The sequence below is a fragment of the Microtus pennsylvanicus genome, chromosome 6 (assembly GCF_037038515.1).
Source record: "Microtus pennsylvanicus isolate mMicPen1 chromosome 6, mMicPen1.hap1, whole genome shotgun sequence".
Lineage (NCBI taxonomy): Eukaryota > Metazoa > Chordata > Mammalia > Rodentia > Cricetidae > Microtus > Microtus pennsylvanicus.
The window spans coordinates 88098232-88116153 of NC_134584.1; the positions used below are offsets into that span (position 1 = coordinate 88098232).

The 17922-nt window shown below is 36.8% G+C and overlaps 1 protein-coding gene across 1 annotated transcript in view; it reads right to left on the reverse strand.

Moving 5' to 3' along the window:
- The window catches only part of Itfg1 (integrin alpha FG-GAP repeat containing 1), a 109684-nt gene that overhangs the window by 66129 nt on the left and 25633 nt on the right, over window positions 1-17922 (reverse strand). Inside the window, exon 6 of the mRNA XM_075976792.1 lies at window positions 2832-2926. Coding sequence (XP_075832907.1) covers window positions 2832-2926 — 95 coding nt within the window. The remainder of the gene's footprint in view (window positions 1-2831; window positions 2927-17922) is intronic.

A 17922-nucleotide genomic window follows, 5' to 3' on the forward strand; every position in this document is an offset into this window, starting at 1 on the left:
CGAGGATGAGTGGTGAGGTGGGGATGGGGGAGGACAGGAGGGAGTGGGAACTGGGATTGGTATGTAACACAAGAAAAAATAGTTTAAAAAATAAATTAAAAAGAGTGGCTTTGATTACAATACACTTAGAACTTTTCCTGGAGGTTTGGTATGATTTAGCAAACCAGACATGCTACACCAGAACATCTGCTGTTTCCTCAACGCCTCCATTTTGATGCACATTCAAGGACCCAGGAAGTTTGAACCATAATAAACTTATCAGAAAAGGAATGTTTTTTTTCTTTATTTAAAATTGGTAAGATGTAGAGCATACTTACTCGGGTCCTTACAATTTTCTTAACATTGCAAATTATATACAAACAGTGAAAATATACTAGAAGAATTCTTAGTCATCAATCTACTAACATATGGTTATAAAATTTTACTTATTTTTTGTCTCAAATAAAATTTAAGTATTTCATCTTAGAATACTTTTTTCTTTGGTAAGCATTATTGCTTCCATTTTGTGTGCATGTTTCATGTGCCATGGCAAACATGGGAAGGTAGAGGGGATTTGCAGGAGTCAGTTCTCTTCCTTTCCCGTGTGGGTCCCAGGGATTGAACTCAGGAAATTAGGCTGCAGATGTTTTAATTGCTGTGTTTTCTTGCCAGCCATCGAGCACTCTTTTAGGTTTTTGAGACAGTCTGTGTAGCCCAGACTGGCCTGGAATTTGGGACCTTCCTGCCTTGGTTCTAAGTGTTAGGGTTACCAGCAAACATTAACATACCTGGCTACATGATACTATTAAAAGAAGATATTTACTGCTAGCAGTTACCAGGCCTGATTTAATAAGTTGCAATTAGTTTCCTGATTTACAATACAATGTTATTGAAAATTTGGATTGTGAGGATTGACTGCCCAAAATTGATGGGATGAGAGAACAAACACATTTATTCATTTATTTTGCCTGTCTCAATTGTACTTCAGGTGACTGACTAAAGAGATAATGGCAGCAGTTCTTTTTATTAACAGACAATTCCAGGTAACACTTCCTGTAAAAGAGCGAAAGACATAGTGCCATTCTAACTGTTTTGAAACAATGGCTTTGACAATAACCACTATACTGCCTAAATCCATGAAAGGGGATTATAATGATCTGTGCCCAGTAAGTTGAAATTTACTATGATATTGAATTTTAATATCATAACACATTAAAAATTTATGCATCTTCTTAATTAGCTAAAACACAGACTATGTTCCAGACTCTAACTACTGAAACCTAAGGACAAAGTAACACAGAAACACCATGGGGACAGATTCCTTAGTTAGGGTTTCTATTGCTGTGAAGAGACACCATGACCATGGCAACTCTTTTAAAGGAAAACAGTTAATGGGACAGCTTACAGTTCAGAGCTTCAGTCTATTAACATCATGGTGGGATGTGGCAGTATACAGGAAGATACGGCAGTGGAGAGGTAGCTGAGAGTTCTACATCTTGTGCAGGCAACAGAAAGTGAACTAAGATACTGGGCATGGCTTGAGCATATATGAGCCCTCAGAGTCTGCCTCCACAGTGACAGACTTACCAAGGTCACACATCCCAACAAAGCCACATCTCCTAACAGTGTCGCTACATTTGGTGTAATTTTCTTTCAAACCAGAGCAGATTCAAAAAAGAGATATTTCTGCAAACTGGTAACATTTCTTTTTGTATGGTATTCTGTTACCTTTAATCCCAGCACTCGGGAGGCAGAGGCAGGCAGATCTCTGTGAGTTTGAGGCCAACCTGGTCTACAAGAGCTAGTTTCAGGACAGGCTCCAAAGCTACAGAGAAACCCTGTCTCGAAAACCCAAACAAACAAACAAACCCAAAAAACAAAAACAAAACCCTGAGGAATATATAGGGTTATTCTGAATAATGACTATATACTTACTATTAAATAATTATTGTAAAACATTTTGGGTTTAGAATAATCAATCTAAAGAAAAAATTTTCTTGGGCTAGAAGAGATGGCTCAGTTGGTCTAGAGCACTTGCTGCTCTTTCCGAGGACCATGATTTAGTTCCAGAACCCATATGGTGGCTTACAGTCATCTGAACTCCAGGATCCAGTGCCCCCTTTCAGTGTCATTAGGTACTAGCACGTATGTGGTACATGACATACATGCAAAACTCTTATATACACTAAATAAACATAATGAATCTTTAAAATACTCATTCTTATCATTTAGAAGTACATACTGAAGTATTCACAAGTGAAATGAGAAATTGGTGATTTTCTTTAAGATTTTCTGAGATGAAGGGACATTTGGTAGCATTCAGATAAATTATCCACATATATGTAGCACTTATAATTCTTAAAGCCAGGCAATGGGCAAATGTGTAACATACTACAGGAGTCTCCAGGCTTGAAGAAGGAGCTCAGTGCTAAAGCACTAACCAGCAAGTGCTCCACAGTCATCAACAGTTCTTATTCGCCCCTTTTCAGGATTCAAGCTAAATAATTTTTCAACCATTAATTTTTATGGTATTTATTAGTAAAAGAATTAAATGTAAAGGGAAAGAAATATTGAGTGGCATATGTCCAAATTATAAAAAATTTCTAAACAGTAGAGAATTCGAATATAAGGTGTTTAACATGAACAAAAACTGTAAGAACTAAGGTCATATTCATCATACTAAATACTTCCTCTTATTTCCAGTATATTAACCTTCTGCTACCTACATTACATTGTAACTTTTTAAAGGTTTGATCACAGCATAATGTGATTAAGAAATTATTTTTATGGGGATATAAAAATCCCATTATTCTTAGGCAGATCATAATACATTTCATTTCTATGAAACTCACCTGCTGTAAAATCTTCGGTCAGATCAATAAATGCATGAGAATGTGGATTCCTCATTTTACTTTTAGTGGTCAAGGCAGGATGCCAAGATAAATTTCTAAAATATAAAAAAATATTTTTAGGGCATATATTAAGTTAGTATTGTACTAAAGTATAAGAATATTAGCATATGATCACTTAAAATATTATTATGATATATTTTATATATTACACAATCCACATTTTAATATATATAATCCAATCGGATTTAGTGTGGTCACAGTGTAAAGTTGTTGCTTTTCTCGAAGTCTAAAACATTTTCATTTGAAAAAGAAATTTTGGATGTATTAGTCACTCCCCATTTCCTTCCTTTGGCAATCACTAATTTGGTACCTTCACATTTCCCCCCAGGACACTTCACATAAATGTACACATCACAGAAGACACTTCATATGTAGTCACGCTAATTTTCAAGTTCACCCACACTGGGCGTGGTGGCATTTGAGAGGCAGAGGCAGGCAGATTTCTATGAGTACAAAGCCAGCCTGTATGATGGTACATTATTTCGGTTTTAATAAATAATGCTTGCCTGAAGATCAGTGCAAAGCAGCCACACTAATCAGCTAAACAAGACAGGCAGTGGTGGTACACACCTTTAATCCCAGCACTAGAGAGGAAGGTAAGGCGGGATGAGACAGGAACTCATGCTCTTTCAGTCTGGAGATCTTATAGAGGTAAGAGTTCTCTGGTGACCTGGCTGCTTTGCTTTTCTGATCTTTACCTTGAACCCCAATGTCTACCTATTTCTGGGTTTTTATATTTGTGCCCCAGGCCTGTTCTACATAGTGAGTAACAGACAAGTCAGAGCTGTTCAGTTGGACAGCTGGAATCTGTCTCAAAAGACCAAACCAACAATAAACCTTTTTTCTTTTTGCAAACAGGGTTTCTCTGTGTAGCTGTAGTTATCCTGGGACTCACTATGTAGACCAGGCTGGCCTCCCACCCAGAGATCTGCTTGCCTCTGCCTCTTGAGTGCTGGAATTAAGGTGTGCAGTACCACTGCCCAGCTAACCCTGCAGTCTTTTTTATTGTGGACTTAATATTCCATCGTATGGCTATCTATTCTGTTAACTCAGCCATCTGTTGATGGACACTGGGTTATCTCTACTTTGGCTAAGAACATTCATCTGTAAGTCTTGTGGAGACGATTGTTTCAGCTGGAGTGGAACTGCTGGGCTACAATGTTTACTTTTGATGAACTAAACAAACTATTTTCTAAGGTGACTTTACCATTCTCTATTCCTATCATCAGGGAAGGAATGTTTCAATACTGCCATATCTTTGATAATTTGCCCACCACCCCAAAGGGGGTTGCTTTGTGTTTTACTCATGTTTAAAGATCTCAAGCATGTTCACATGGTTCTTGACCACCTGTAGCTCTTCACTAGGGAAATAATTGTTCAAATCATCTGCTGATGTTAAAATTGTTTCTTTATTGCTTTATTATTGATTCCTAAGAGTTCTTTTGATATTAGACGTTAGACAACACTGTTTTCCAGTCTCAGGGCTGTCTTTCAATTTCTGATGGGGATCTCAGAAAACCAGTTTTTAGTTTTGATGAACCCCATTCCATCTATTTTTCTTTTTGTTACTTATTCTTTTGGTACTACATGTCATAAAAATGGTTTTAGTTCATGTTGGCTTTGCATTCTCTGTAAAGTAAGAAGGCATAAAATTTATTTCACAGAAGTGGTTAAAAGAATGATGATTCTTTGGAGCATGAGAGAGAATGAATTCGAATCCTACTTCACAATATATGCAAAATATACCCAAAAGCTAACATTGTACAATTCCTAGAAATAAATGCAAAGAAAATACTAATGTTTGGATATGGCAAGGAAAACTCTCATTCTGTATCTAAGAGTCTCATTCTGTATCCAAGGCACCTAGAACTCACATAGATCTACCTGTCTCTGCCTCTCTGGGGCAGGGAGTAGATATGCAACATCATGCCCTTGACAAAGAATTCATAAACTTTGTCTCCCCCACCATCACTACACGACAAAAACAAACAGATGAGAGCTGGAGAGATGGCTTAGTAGTTAAGAACAGTTATCTTTGTCGAGGACTGGGGTTTGACTCCCAGCACCCACCCGACAGTTCACAACCTTAATCCTAACAAGAGTCCTAGGGGATTCAAGGGATTCAATGCCTTCTTCTGACTTCCTCAAGTACTACTAAGTATGCACGTGATGCACAGACATACACTCAAATACTAAAATAAAATTAGTAAATCTTTAAAAGTAAATAGATAAACTGTCCTATTAGAAATTAAAAGCAACTTTATGCATCAAAGGAAGGCAAAAGGACTTTATACTGATAAATTTTCATGTCAACTTGACACTGGTGAGAATTACATAAGAAGATAAAAACACAATTGAAAAACGCCCCGTAACATTGGCCTATAGGGCATTTTCTTGATCTGTGATTGATGTGAAAGAGCCCAGTTCACTGTGGGTGGTGCCACCTACCCAGGAGTGGTCATGAAGGATCGAGCTAGTAAGCATGCTCCCTCACGGTTTCTGTTCCAGTTCCTGACCTGACTTCCTTGAACAATGGATTTCAAGTTCTAAGATGAAATAAGCCCTTTTCTCCTCAAGTTGCTTTCAGTCATGGTGATTATCACAGTACCAGACAAGTACTAAGACAGAAGATTATTACTAGGAGCGGGGTATTGCTATGATAGACCTGACCATGTTTCAGCGGTAATAATAGAAAGACTCTGAGTCAGACACATCACCGAGTGTTCAGAGCTTAAGCTGTTGTGGGAACTTAGACACAATTCTGAGAAAAGTACAGATGCTGAAGGCCTAGCTGTAAAGTTTACAAATCCCACCCATACTCTATCATGGTGGTCCATGCGGTACTTTGAGTTAAGAACTCTATAAAGTGAAATCTTTGCTTTTCTGGGCTGACACTCATCAGTAGAAACTGAAGAATCAGCTGTGACTAAGAAGACAGCAGCACATTGAGGCAAAGTTTTCTGGGAAGTGTTTCCTAGGATCAGCTGCCGTCCAGAAGGAGCTGACAGTAAGTTTGGTAATATGGAATAGTTTTCCAGCTGGTCCTGCTTTTGAAGGCAGGAAGGGGTCAACCAAAAATAAAAATAAAATAATAAATCTTAAATAAACCAACAACAAGGAAAACAAAAAACTGGCTACTCCATACATCATTAGTCATTAGGGAAATGCTAAATACAGCTACCATGAGAAATCACTTCACCACCACCAGAAGGGTACTTGTAAGCTGCTTTTTGTATTAATTAGGAAGCTTCTCTTTATAATGAATGGCAGTGAATGAATACAAAAATTGGTTGCTCAAGGTGCTAAAAATAATGCTGTCCACACAAGAATGAACCTGCCAACAGATAGTCCTAAATGGGAGAGGGGCTCTTGGGGCCCACCTCCCTGTTGATTACTGACTGTTGATGGATTCTGGGAGAGAGGGAGTAACTGTCCTCAGACCTGTATTTAGTGGTGAGTCCACCAGGCACCAAGGTTTTATTTATGGCTGATTTTGATATTTTTTGGAAAGCAAAAAGGGAGAACAAACTAATTTGTTCTTAGAAGGTTGAATGTGGGAAAGAATAAGCACTTTTCAAGTAAAGAATTTCTCTCCCTAAAGCAAGAAACAGCAGCTTTTCTTTATAATCTTTGTTCATATTCATTTTCTTTTAAGTTAGATAAAAGAGTAAAATCAAAACCAAATACATACAAATTAGCTCTGACTCAATTAAAAGCAGGTTTTATGGCACTGGCCTCAATAAGACTGATCACGTAACTACATTGAGTAGTTACAGGTCTCATTCCCCAGTTTCTAGCTTATCTGAAGTATGTTATAGCTTAAATATTTCAACAATTCCATTTGTGACATTTTGTCCGGGGCTTACTTAACTAACTATACGTTTAAACTTACTATTAGCAGTAAAGAAAAGGGTACAGAGTGATAAACTATGAAATTCAGCACAAATGTGTGTTTGACCCACAGTTCCTAAAACTTGAGTTTTCACTGGTGTAATAAATAATAAAACTACCTAAACCCTCAACCTATCAGATTCCACACGAAAATCTAGGTTTCTACCTTCTTTTGGAATATAAGTAGCTCAGGTGGCCAATGGCTTTTGCTAGACGGAGCTGCTGCTTTGGGCAGCCAGAGACCCAATCCTGACAAACCAATTACTTCTTGGGCTTCCTTCTGAGTCCCTCTTGATATGTGAATGTGAAACTCCTAAAAAGTACTAATTATACTCCAGCTTTCTTTAATGTTTCAAGTCAACATTCAATTTCTCTACAGTGCTTTAAGTTTTCTACTTGTCAACGATCTGCTGTTCTACATGGACATCACTTAAGAGGTAGCAGCAAACTAACCCTTAGTTTATACAATGTCCATTTACTGTTGAGAGCTGATGCCAGGGACAGGGAAGAGCTGCTGTTTATTTTGGCAGTGCATATCAGGGTGGTCCAATTGTAAGTAAATTACTTAGAATCTATGGCTGATAATAAAATTTGCTTCTCTCATCTCTGAAATTGCTCTATGTGCACATCACAGCCTTCTAGAAATAAGAAGCAGGTAACACATTTTGCGGGTAAGTGAACAGATAAAAACTATAATCTCTTATAAGTGTTCAGCTTCTCTTAAAGGTTAATGTCACACACTGCTGATTAAAACAGAAGGATAGAGATGAAAATAAAATGGATAGTTCCAAGCTAATATTAAGTTTACTCACTAACACTTCTTGACCTTTGTAGATTTCAATTAACTTCCCCCACAGAAAACATAATTATGTCAAAGTGTTCTAATTTCTGGGCATCATCAGCTTTTATCTCAAAGAATAGCATTTATCAAAGGATGAATTTACATATAATTAATGCCAAGGTAGCTTTTGGTTGCCTATGGTAACAGTTATTTGAAATGACTCCTACCCACTTATCAAAGATCATCTCATCACTGAATGCTAACTATTTAAAAGATTCAGGTCAAAGCAGATAACAGGAGACAGGGTTTGGGACAAAAAAGAATATCCAGAGCTTCAGATAGTTTCTTGTTTTTCAATACAATGGAATAATTCATTTAACAAGTATAATGAAGTACATAGTGTTCCTTCAGTAAATGTATGTCCACTGAAGCCTAGTGTTTTACTTTCAGAGAACAATAAATAAGTGAGTATAAAAATCAGTTATAATATTTTTATTTCATTAAACATAAAACTTATTATAACATTAACAAAAGAAATGCATGTATTGTGAAAAGCTATTTAAAAATTGTAAAACAGTAAATAAAAAACCCTTTTAGCTATCTGTCAATGCTTCATCTTTAGGATAGGTACCTCATAGTGGGAAAGTGGTCTTTCATCCCAAAGGATGGTGACAAAAACTTTGAGTGATCAGAATGCTCCCTTATACTTTCAAACCCACAGATCAAAGTTTATATTTTTCCTTTCATATTTAATAAGTGCTCCCCCACTTCTTAAGACAGTGATTCACTCTAGAGACCATGCTGGCCTAATGCCTCCTGTGATCTTCCTGCTTCTGCCTCCAAGTACTCGGATAACAGGTGTGAGGCGCCATGCCCAGAAATGAACATATTTTAGAGTTGGTGGCAAGTGCTGTAACCTGCAGAGTCATAGCTCAGGCCTCACGGCTCTTTTGAGACAGTCTTACTCTGCCTGGGAAAGCCCAGGCTCTCGGCAACTCTCCTGCCTCAGCAGCCCAAGTACTAGCTAGTATTAATGGCATGAGCAACCATGCCTTGTCTACAACACTTTTGGTTACTAATTTCATGGTGAAATGTTATTATTAAATTTCGCTGGACAAAACTCATAAAACTTTGCTTTTCCGAAAAGATAATGATAATCTTTCTGAACGACTGCCAGAAATCCATTTTTAAAGTTGGGATGTGAGGGAAAGTGAAGTGGAGAATCTTCAGAGAACTTTAAATCATCCATTTAGATTCACACAGAACTTAAAACAAAGCAGTGTGAAAATGTTAAGTTGATCCAGTTGATCCCTCCAAGCTGTCTGGTGGACTGCCAGAGACAAGACGATGGATGCGTGTATGACTACACTCCAGCCCTCAACTGTACATTAAAATAGTAAGCCATTTATTAAAACTTTTCATTACTTACATGGATTAATTTTATTAAGACAAAATTTTGGAGAAATGATTTATTTCCAAGAGCAAAATCTTTTTAAGAATGCAGAAATGATGTCTTATTTTCATGGAAATGTTGACAAAAATCTGCTTTATCTAATTCTTATAGATTTCTTTTAACAATCTTATAAAATATCAATGACATGTACACAGGATGAGAAGAGGTAAGGCTGTCAATAAAATCCTAAGAAAATACGAATCATCTCACAGGCACTTTTACAAAAAGATTCTTCACACTGAAGTTAATTATAAAGTTAAAGATGCCATAGGGTTATCTGATTTGATTTATATTATAAATCTCATAGTTTTTATATTCTTTCACACAACAGATTGAAGTGGCACGATATATTATTTAACTAAGAAATATTTGTAATAGTTTGTACAATGCATCATCATATAAAATTAGTAGTAAAAATAGAAGATGATTTAAAAAGTCAGTTATGGGTAGTAACATGAAAGTTAAATGAAAATTAGAGATTTATTGATTTTGGACTGATAGCAGAAATACATTTAAATGGCGGACAGGGTTATTTCTGATAGTAGAAGGAAAAAGTCATTTGCAAAACTAGCAGTAAAAATGGCAAAAAGTTAAGTAAGGAGGAAGAGTGGGAGTGACAGCTCAGGAGTCAGAGTGCACACTGCTCTCTAGAGGACTGGAGTTCAGTTCCTAGGTCGCTCACCTGTAACTCTAGTTCCAGGAGCTCTGACCCACTATTCGCCAGGCACCTGCACTCACATGCACATGCCCATATATCCCTACCCATAATAAAAAATAAAGCAAATTTTAAAACATAATTCAAAAACAATTTTGAATGGTGACAACAAGAAACAAATGTTTGAGGCTTGACAAGAGGGGTTAACAGGCAAAGCCGCAGGACAACAAGCCTGACGACCTGACTTTGATCCTTGGGAGCTACAAGATGAAAGGAAAGAACAGACTCCTGCCAGTTGTTCTCTGACCTCTACATGCACACTACGGCAAGGGCAAGCACATGTGTGTTAGCACACACATACACTCAATGAATAAAGAAAATATAATAAATTTAAAAATAATAGCTTTCACCAGGACCCATCCTTGCCTCCTCCAGACACAGGTCCCTCCCACACTAACCTGACATCTACATCAAGCCCGATCCTACACATCCTTTTCTAAGGACTAACCCAGCGAGGTGGCTTGACCTTTCCTACACCCACCATACCTAGTCATCGTCCTACTTCTGACCAGCCGTCCCTGTTCAGAAACCAATCTCCAGGACTCTTCCAGGACCAATCCTCATGTTCTGACTCACAAGCCCTTCCCACAGTACATCCAACCCCTCTATCCAGCCAGATCCTGTGTAACCTTCTCCAGGGTATAGCAAAATGAGTCAGTCTGATCATGTCTAGCCCCCAAGATCTAGAGCAGCTCCTATATCCAGTGCCCCAGCCTAGTCTGGCACCCACTGGCAACTAACTTCCAGGATTCTGCCAGGCCCTGTCCTGCCAGGCCTGACATACAGGCCCCTTAACAGTACATCCAGCCTGTCCATCCAGGTAGATTCTGCACATCCTTCTCCATGGCATATCCCAGGGAGTGCCTGACCCTTTCCCACATGTGTCTAGACCAAAGCCCATACTCACTGCTTCAGCTTAGTTTGGCTACCCCTACCTGGACCAATCACAAGGTTTCTACCAGGATTGGCCCTGTCTGCCTCAGACCCACTGAACCTCCCATACCATATGCAACCTCTATACCCAGTCAGATGTAGGTCAATATTCTAGGTGTGGTGGTCTGGAAGAAAATGGCCCCTAAAGAGAGTGGTACTATTAGGAGGTGTGGTCTTGTTGGAGGAAGTGTGCCATTGTAGAGACAGGCTTTGAGGTCTTATATATGCTCAACCCACAACCAGTGAGATAGACCACTTTCCGTGAGTCAAGATGTAGGACTCTCAGCTACTTCTCCAGCACTATGTCTGCCTGTATGCCACCATGATGATAATGGACTAAGCCTCTGAAAATGTAAGTCACCCAATTAAATGTTTTCCTTTATAAGAGTTACTGTGGACATGGTGTCTCTTCACAGCAAAAGAAGCCCTAACAAAGACACAAGTCTTAGATGGGAATGAACATCCTGCACATCAGTCCAATCCTTTCTCTTCACCTGACCTCATTCTCCCTAAGAATATCAGACATTTAGGCCTAAACCACTTGGGGCATCTATCCTGTCTTCTGCCAACGGATCCAAAAACATGAAAGTTCAAGCCAGTATCACCAGTCCTGTAGAAATGTTTGTCAATGAGAATTGCCTAGATGAACTCTAGAACACAAGAGTTAGAAAGACACTAAGGAGATTAAATGCCCAAGTGATGACCAAGAAAACACAAACATAAGGCTGATGATAAAATGATGAAAATAGTCCAGGAACTGAAATTGGAATTTAATAGAGTGAAAGACTGAAAGGGGATTCAAGCTGAAATGAAGATGGCGTTGAAAATCTTAATGATTCAACTAGAAACTCAAGCAAGAGCCTTACAAGTAGATTCAAACAAGCCAAAGACAGAATATTAGGACTTGAAGATAAAATAGAAGATATAGGTAAAATAATCAAGGAATATGAATAGTTTTTTAAAAAAATAACACAGGAAAGGGACATACAGGAAATGTGGGACACCATGAAAAGATGAAATCTTTGAATTATAGGCACATAAAAGTGAGAAGAATCCCAAGTCAAAGGCATAGATTTAATATTCAACAATGTCAAAGAAGAAAACTTCCCCAACCTAAGGAAAGACAGAGCATACATATACAAGAATCACAAAGAGAACCGAAGAGTAAAGACCAGAAAAGAAAATCCCCACAGTATATCATAGTTAAAACAGTAAGCATACATAACAAAGAAAGAGCACTGAAAGTTTTAAGAGAAAAACACAAGTCACATACAAAGGGAAACCCACTAAAATAACAGCTGATTTCTCATTGGAAATTCTGAAAGCCAGAAGAGGCTGGAGCAATGCATTCCAAGTCTGAAAAGACTATGACACTCAACTAAAATAATATACCCAGCAAAACTATCAAGCATAGTTGGAGAAAGAAAACTTTCCACAGTGTAAACAGCGCCCCCACCCCCCGAAAATTTATATTCCACCACACAAATTTAAAGAAAATATATAAAGCTGAAGAGAGGAAGAGGATAGCTAAGATACAGTGGAAAGAAATACAAAGTCATAATTACTAAAACACAAATTTACAAGGAGAACACAAACACCACCACCACAAATCAACAACACAATAGCTCCAATTAGCATGCACATTTCAGTAACTTTAAATTTTAATGCTCTCACTTTTCCAATCAAAAGAAACAGGCTAGCTGAATGGATCAAGGAAAACATTCCACAGATCTGCTGCTATCTACAAAGATACATCCTAGCTTTAGACAGGCACTGCTATAGAGTAAAAGGATAGAAAAAAAGAAGTACTTCAATCAAACAAGTCCAGGAATCAAGTAGATGTCATTATCATATCTAATAAAACAGACTTCAAACTAAAACTAATCAGAGAAAAAGGGTAAACTTCATTCTAATCAAGGGGACAGTTAACAAAGAAGACATTCCTATCCTAAGTACATATGTACCCAAACTCCAGAGCAACAAATATCATAAAAAATGTACCAACGGAATTAAAGACAGAGATTAACATCAATCCAATAACAGGTGATTTGAATACTCCAGTTTCTCCAGTAAACAGTTTATGTATATGTGCGTGTGTGTGTGGGAAGCAGAGAAACATCAGAATTTAAATGACATTATACATCAAACGACATTAACAGTTATCAAGAGAATATCCTACCCAAACACCAAAGAATACATATACACTTGGCTAAGGAGCATATGAAAGTATCATTAAAATAGACTGAACTCTGTGACACAAAATAAATCTTTACATATTCAGAAACATCTAAGCAACTTACTGTATCCTATTTGACCACTATGTAATAAAACTTAAAATTGACAGCAAACAAATCTCTAGTAATACAAATTTATCTGGATCGAACAACTCATTACTAAATGATGAACGGGTTAAAGAAGAAATCAAGAAAGAAATTTAAAAAATATTTCTTAACTAGATGAAAATGAAAGCACACCACAATAAAAACCCCGGGACACATGGAAAGTGGACTTATAAGAGAAATTTATAATTCTAAATACTTAAGATTAAAAAAAATCAGAAAGAGCACAAATAAATGATATATCAATGCAACTCAAATAATTGTAAAACAAAACGAAACAAAAACCAAAGCCAAACCAAATAATAAAAGCCAGAGCAAAAATTAATGAAATAGAAGCAACAACAAAATAATATTAAGAATTAACAAGTAATAAGAATTGGTTCTTCAAGAATATAAAGAAGCCTCACAGACCTTTGACCCAACTAAACAAAAGAAAGAATGAATAGGGAAACATTAGAATAGACACACATCAAAACCAAACCAAACCAAAAACACTACTACCATCACCACAAACAAAAATGCCAAAACTCAAACAAAATCAGAATATTATGAAGAAATAATTTAAAAACTTGTACTCTATTAATTTGGAAAACCTAACAGAAATGGACAAATTTCCACATCCAGCCAAACAACCAAATTCAGCCAAACAACAAGAGTTCAATATCCAAAACAAACATGAAGCAAATGTGGAGATAGAAATAGTAACAAATTCTTTCAATTAAAAAAAACCAGTAAGATGGATTCATAAGAATTATGGACTTTCAAAAATGATCTACAGTCTTTCTTAAACTATTAAAAAAATAGGAATAAAAGAACACCTTCAAACTCCTTTTAGAAGACCAGTACTACTTTAAAATCAAAACCAGGAAAATATACAAGGAAAAACAAAAACAAAATCATAAACTACAGGCCAATTTTCCTGATGAACATAGATTAAAAAGTTATCAATAAAATACCAGCAAACCAAATATAGACATATATCAAAAAGATTATCCACCATGACCAAGTTGGCTTTATTCCTGAAATACAGAGATGGTTTAATATACACAAGTCAATAAATTAATAAATCATAAATGGACTTAAAGACAAAATCATATGATGATCTCGGTAGACTAAAAAGCCTTGACCAAACCAAATATGCTTTTATGATAAAAGCTGTAAAGACTATAGGACTAGAAGGAACAAACCTCAACACAATAAAAGCTACATATGGGAGACTCACAGTCAACATCATCCTAAATAGAGAAAAAGTTGAAGTAATCTCACTGAAGTCAGGAAGCAGACAAGACCCCTCCACTATACCTACTCCTTCTTTTCAATAATACTTGAAGTACTAGTTGGAAAAATGAAACATGAGAAGAAAATTGAAGGGATACAAATAGGAAAAGAAGAAATCAAACCATTCTTAATTATAGATGACACAATATTTTTATATATAAGAGAATCTAATTCTACCAGAAAACTTCTAGAAATGATCAACAAATTCATCAATGTGGCTCTATACAGAATCAATTTACACAAGTCAATAGCTTGTCTATACACCAAAAGAGAGAAGAGCTCATGGACACCCATTCACAATAGCCTCAAAGAAAAACAATATCTAGGAATAAACCTAAGCAAGGAAGTGAAGGGCCTCTACAGTGAAAACTTTAAATTCTGAAGAAAGAGAAGGAGAATAACAGGAGAAGATGGAAAGACATCCCATGCTCATGGACTGATAGATTTAATGTTGTGAAATGGCTATTTTTTGAAAAGCTATGTAGAGATTCAATACAATCCCAATCAAAAACTCCAAATCCTTTTCCACAAATGAAAAAAACTACCATAAAACTGACATGGAACTATAAAAGACTGCAGACAGCAAAACACTCTTGAGCAAAAAGAAAAATGTTGGAGGGATTATCATTTAGATCTTAGGAAAAATTAAAAAAAGCAATATGGCACTGGTATTAAAGCAGACATGTGGAACAAAGAAACAAAATCAAAGATCCAAACAAGTACATAATTGTAGCCATTTAATATTCGACAAAGAAATCAGAAACATAAGCTGGAGGAAATAAAATCTCTTTATCAAATGGTGCTGGGAAAACTGATATCCATATGGAAGAAATTAGACCTCTATCTATCACTTAGTACAAAAACTAACCCCCAAAGATTCAAAGACCTAAAAATGAAACTGAAAACACTGAAACCCCTAGAAGAAAACACTGACAGTGCTGAACATGACATAGGTGTAAGAGAGGACTTTCTGAGTAGGACTCCATTTGCCAAAGAATTGAGGCCAGCTACTGACATGTGGGATATTATAAAACTAAAAAAATGTCCATACAGCTAAAGAAACAATCAGCCAGGTGAAGAAGAAGCACATAGAGTAGGAGGGATTTTTTTCCGTCATACATCTGATAGAGGATTAATATCCAGAATATATAAAAAATACAAGGTTTAAGAGAAAAACGCTACAATAAGTGAAAGGAACTAAAATGAGGTTAAGACGTCTACTCACGGCGGAAGTCCGAGGTTCCACGGGGGCCCACAGAAGATGTTGTCTCAAGGAAAGAAAAGAAAAGAAAGGAGAGAGATGCTGTGGAGTCCGGGCAGTATATTGTTTTCTGCTGATCATTTTTGGAAGAAGCAATACTCGCAGCCAGCATTGCTCTGGGAGATATAATGGGTGGAAGAGAATTTCTTCTGGGTGGGTTTCAGCAAATGCGGTGAATCAATATTGTTTCTATTGTTGTGTCCCCGGTGATTTAATTGGAAAAGATGGACAAAGTCTTCTGTGCTGCCCCTTTTTCCTTCCTCCTCAGACAGTCTGGGAAACTTCAGTCTCTAAAGTTTACGTCATCACCGAAAGATTGGAATAATGCTTTTGGAAAAGATTTTCCTAAAATCTTTTTTGATAGCTCAGATTTGATAATTCAAATAAAAAGATTTAGATAAAAAAAGAAGTCTACTCACGAAGTCTTCTTCATATCCATGTCTCTTTATCATTCTTTCTTTATTGTTCTTCATTCTAATTCTTTTGTCCTAACTGTCTTAACTCTAATTCTCTGTCTCAAGTCTACTCCCAATTCTGTTACATTCTTTTTCTTCTTCTTTTCTTCTCTTCTGCCTGCTCCTCTTTTTATTTTTTGATCTCTGCTAACTTCTGGGATGCTTCTGCTCTAACTTCTGCTCCAGCTTCTTTCTGTTCCCACTTCTGGTAACTCTCTTACCCAGTTATATAGACCTACAAAGCCTTGTAGGCATAGGCAACTAGGCAACCTATGTAAACAGACTAGGGAAGTTTATGGTCTTTGGTTCATTATCACTTTTGCCAAATGTTAGCAAGCTCTAAGGGCTTTTTGGATATGAAGTTTATATCTTTGCTCTGAGATCAGGCCAGGGGGACTTGATGACTATCAGAGGCACCAGTGGAGGTTTTTCCCCCCCTCCAGGCTGTGGTAGATGGTTAATTAGTTTTCCTGAGAGTTAAGACACAAGCAATAAATCTGAACTAAAGTCATCAGTGAACTAAGGTGAAAGTGAGGCAAGGAGTTAGGAATCCTTTAATGCAAGGTTAGTTTAGGTCATCATTTTTCTTATCTATGAGTGGATAAAATTGATGCATGCTTATTTTTTCTATGTGAATAGCTATGAATTAATAGCTTTGGGCATGTAGTAATCCAATGTCCTATGTGAGCAGCTATGGATGAACAGCTTTGGGCATTCTATGTCCTTGGATATCAGGGAATGTCTTAAATGAAATGCTTTTTCCTGTACCCTAAACACTGACCAATTGCCTATCAAAAAAGATAATTGCAGAAAAGCAGATCTCTATGTTAACACAGGAGAGAGGAGCAAAGATCTGGTAGTGGGAAGCAGGTTTTTTGACTTTGTGACTGTCTTCACACACAGCTCATATAGTGCTGAACTGTGGGGGATAAATCCCAAATTTCTAACAGAAGGGAAATAGCTATAGTGAGAATCTTAGAGCGATAAAAAGCCACTTTATTCACAAGGCAATAATGACAACATGCCTTGCATTTGGTTTAAACCTCCAACAAAGTTCTTGGCTCTGATGAGTTGACTTCATGAAAAGATGGCTGAGTAATTACTGTATAATGTTGCAGTTTGCAGCAAATAAATAAATAACAAATTAAAGAAAGAAAGAAAAACCAAATGACTCATTTAAAACTTGGGCCTTGAACCCGAACAGTTCACAAAAGTACACTCAAACTAAGAAATATCCCCCAAAAAGTTCATTGTCTCTGGTAATTAACAAGGGCAAATCAAAACATCTTTGAGATTTCATCTTAACCCAGTCAGAATGGCAAAGACCAACAGAGAAAGTGACAAAAATGCTCAGGGGGATCTGGCATTTAAAAAAAAAACACTCATTCACGGTTGGTGCAACTGCAAAACCATGCAGACACTATGGAAATCAGTGCAGAGAACTCTCAAAAGGCTAAAATAAAATCTAACATATGATCCAGCTATACCACTCCTTGTCATATGCCTAAAGCGCATGACATCCTACTTTATAGATACTTGCTCAGCTATCTTATTTATTCGACATTTATTGCTACATTATTCACAACAGCTAGGAAATGGAACCAATCTAAATGTCTTTCAACTAAGGAATGGATAAAGCATTGTGGTACATATATACTATGGAATACTATTTAGATGTAAAGAAAAATGAAATCAGGAATTTTCCAGGTAAAAGGACTAGGAAAGATCATATTGAATGAGGCAACCCAGACTCAGAAAGACAAATGTCAAATGTTCTCTCTTATCTGAAGCTCCTATCTAAATCTTCAAACGTGAGTACATATACTAAAGTAACTGACGAAACCAGAAAAATAAAAAGGGTGGGGGAAGTGGGAGGTATCTTAGTTAATTTTAAATTGCTATAATAAGTTACCACAGTCAAAGCA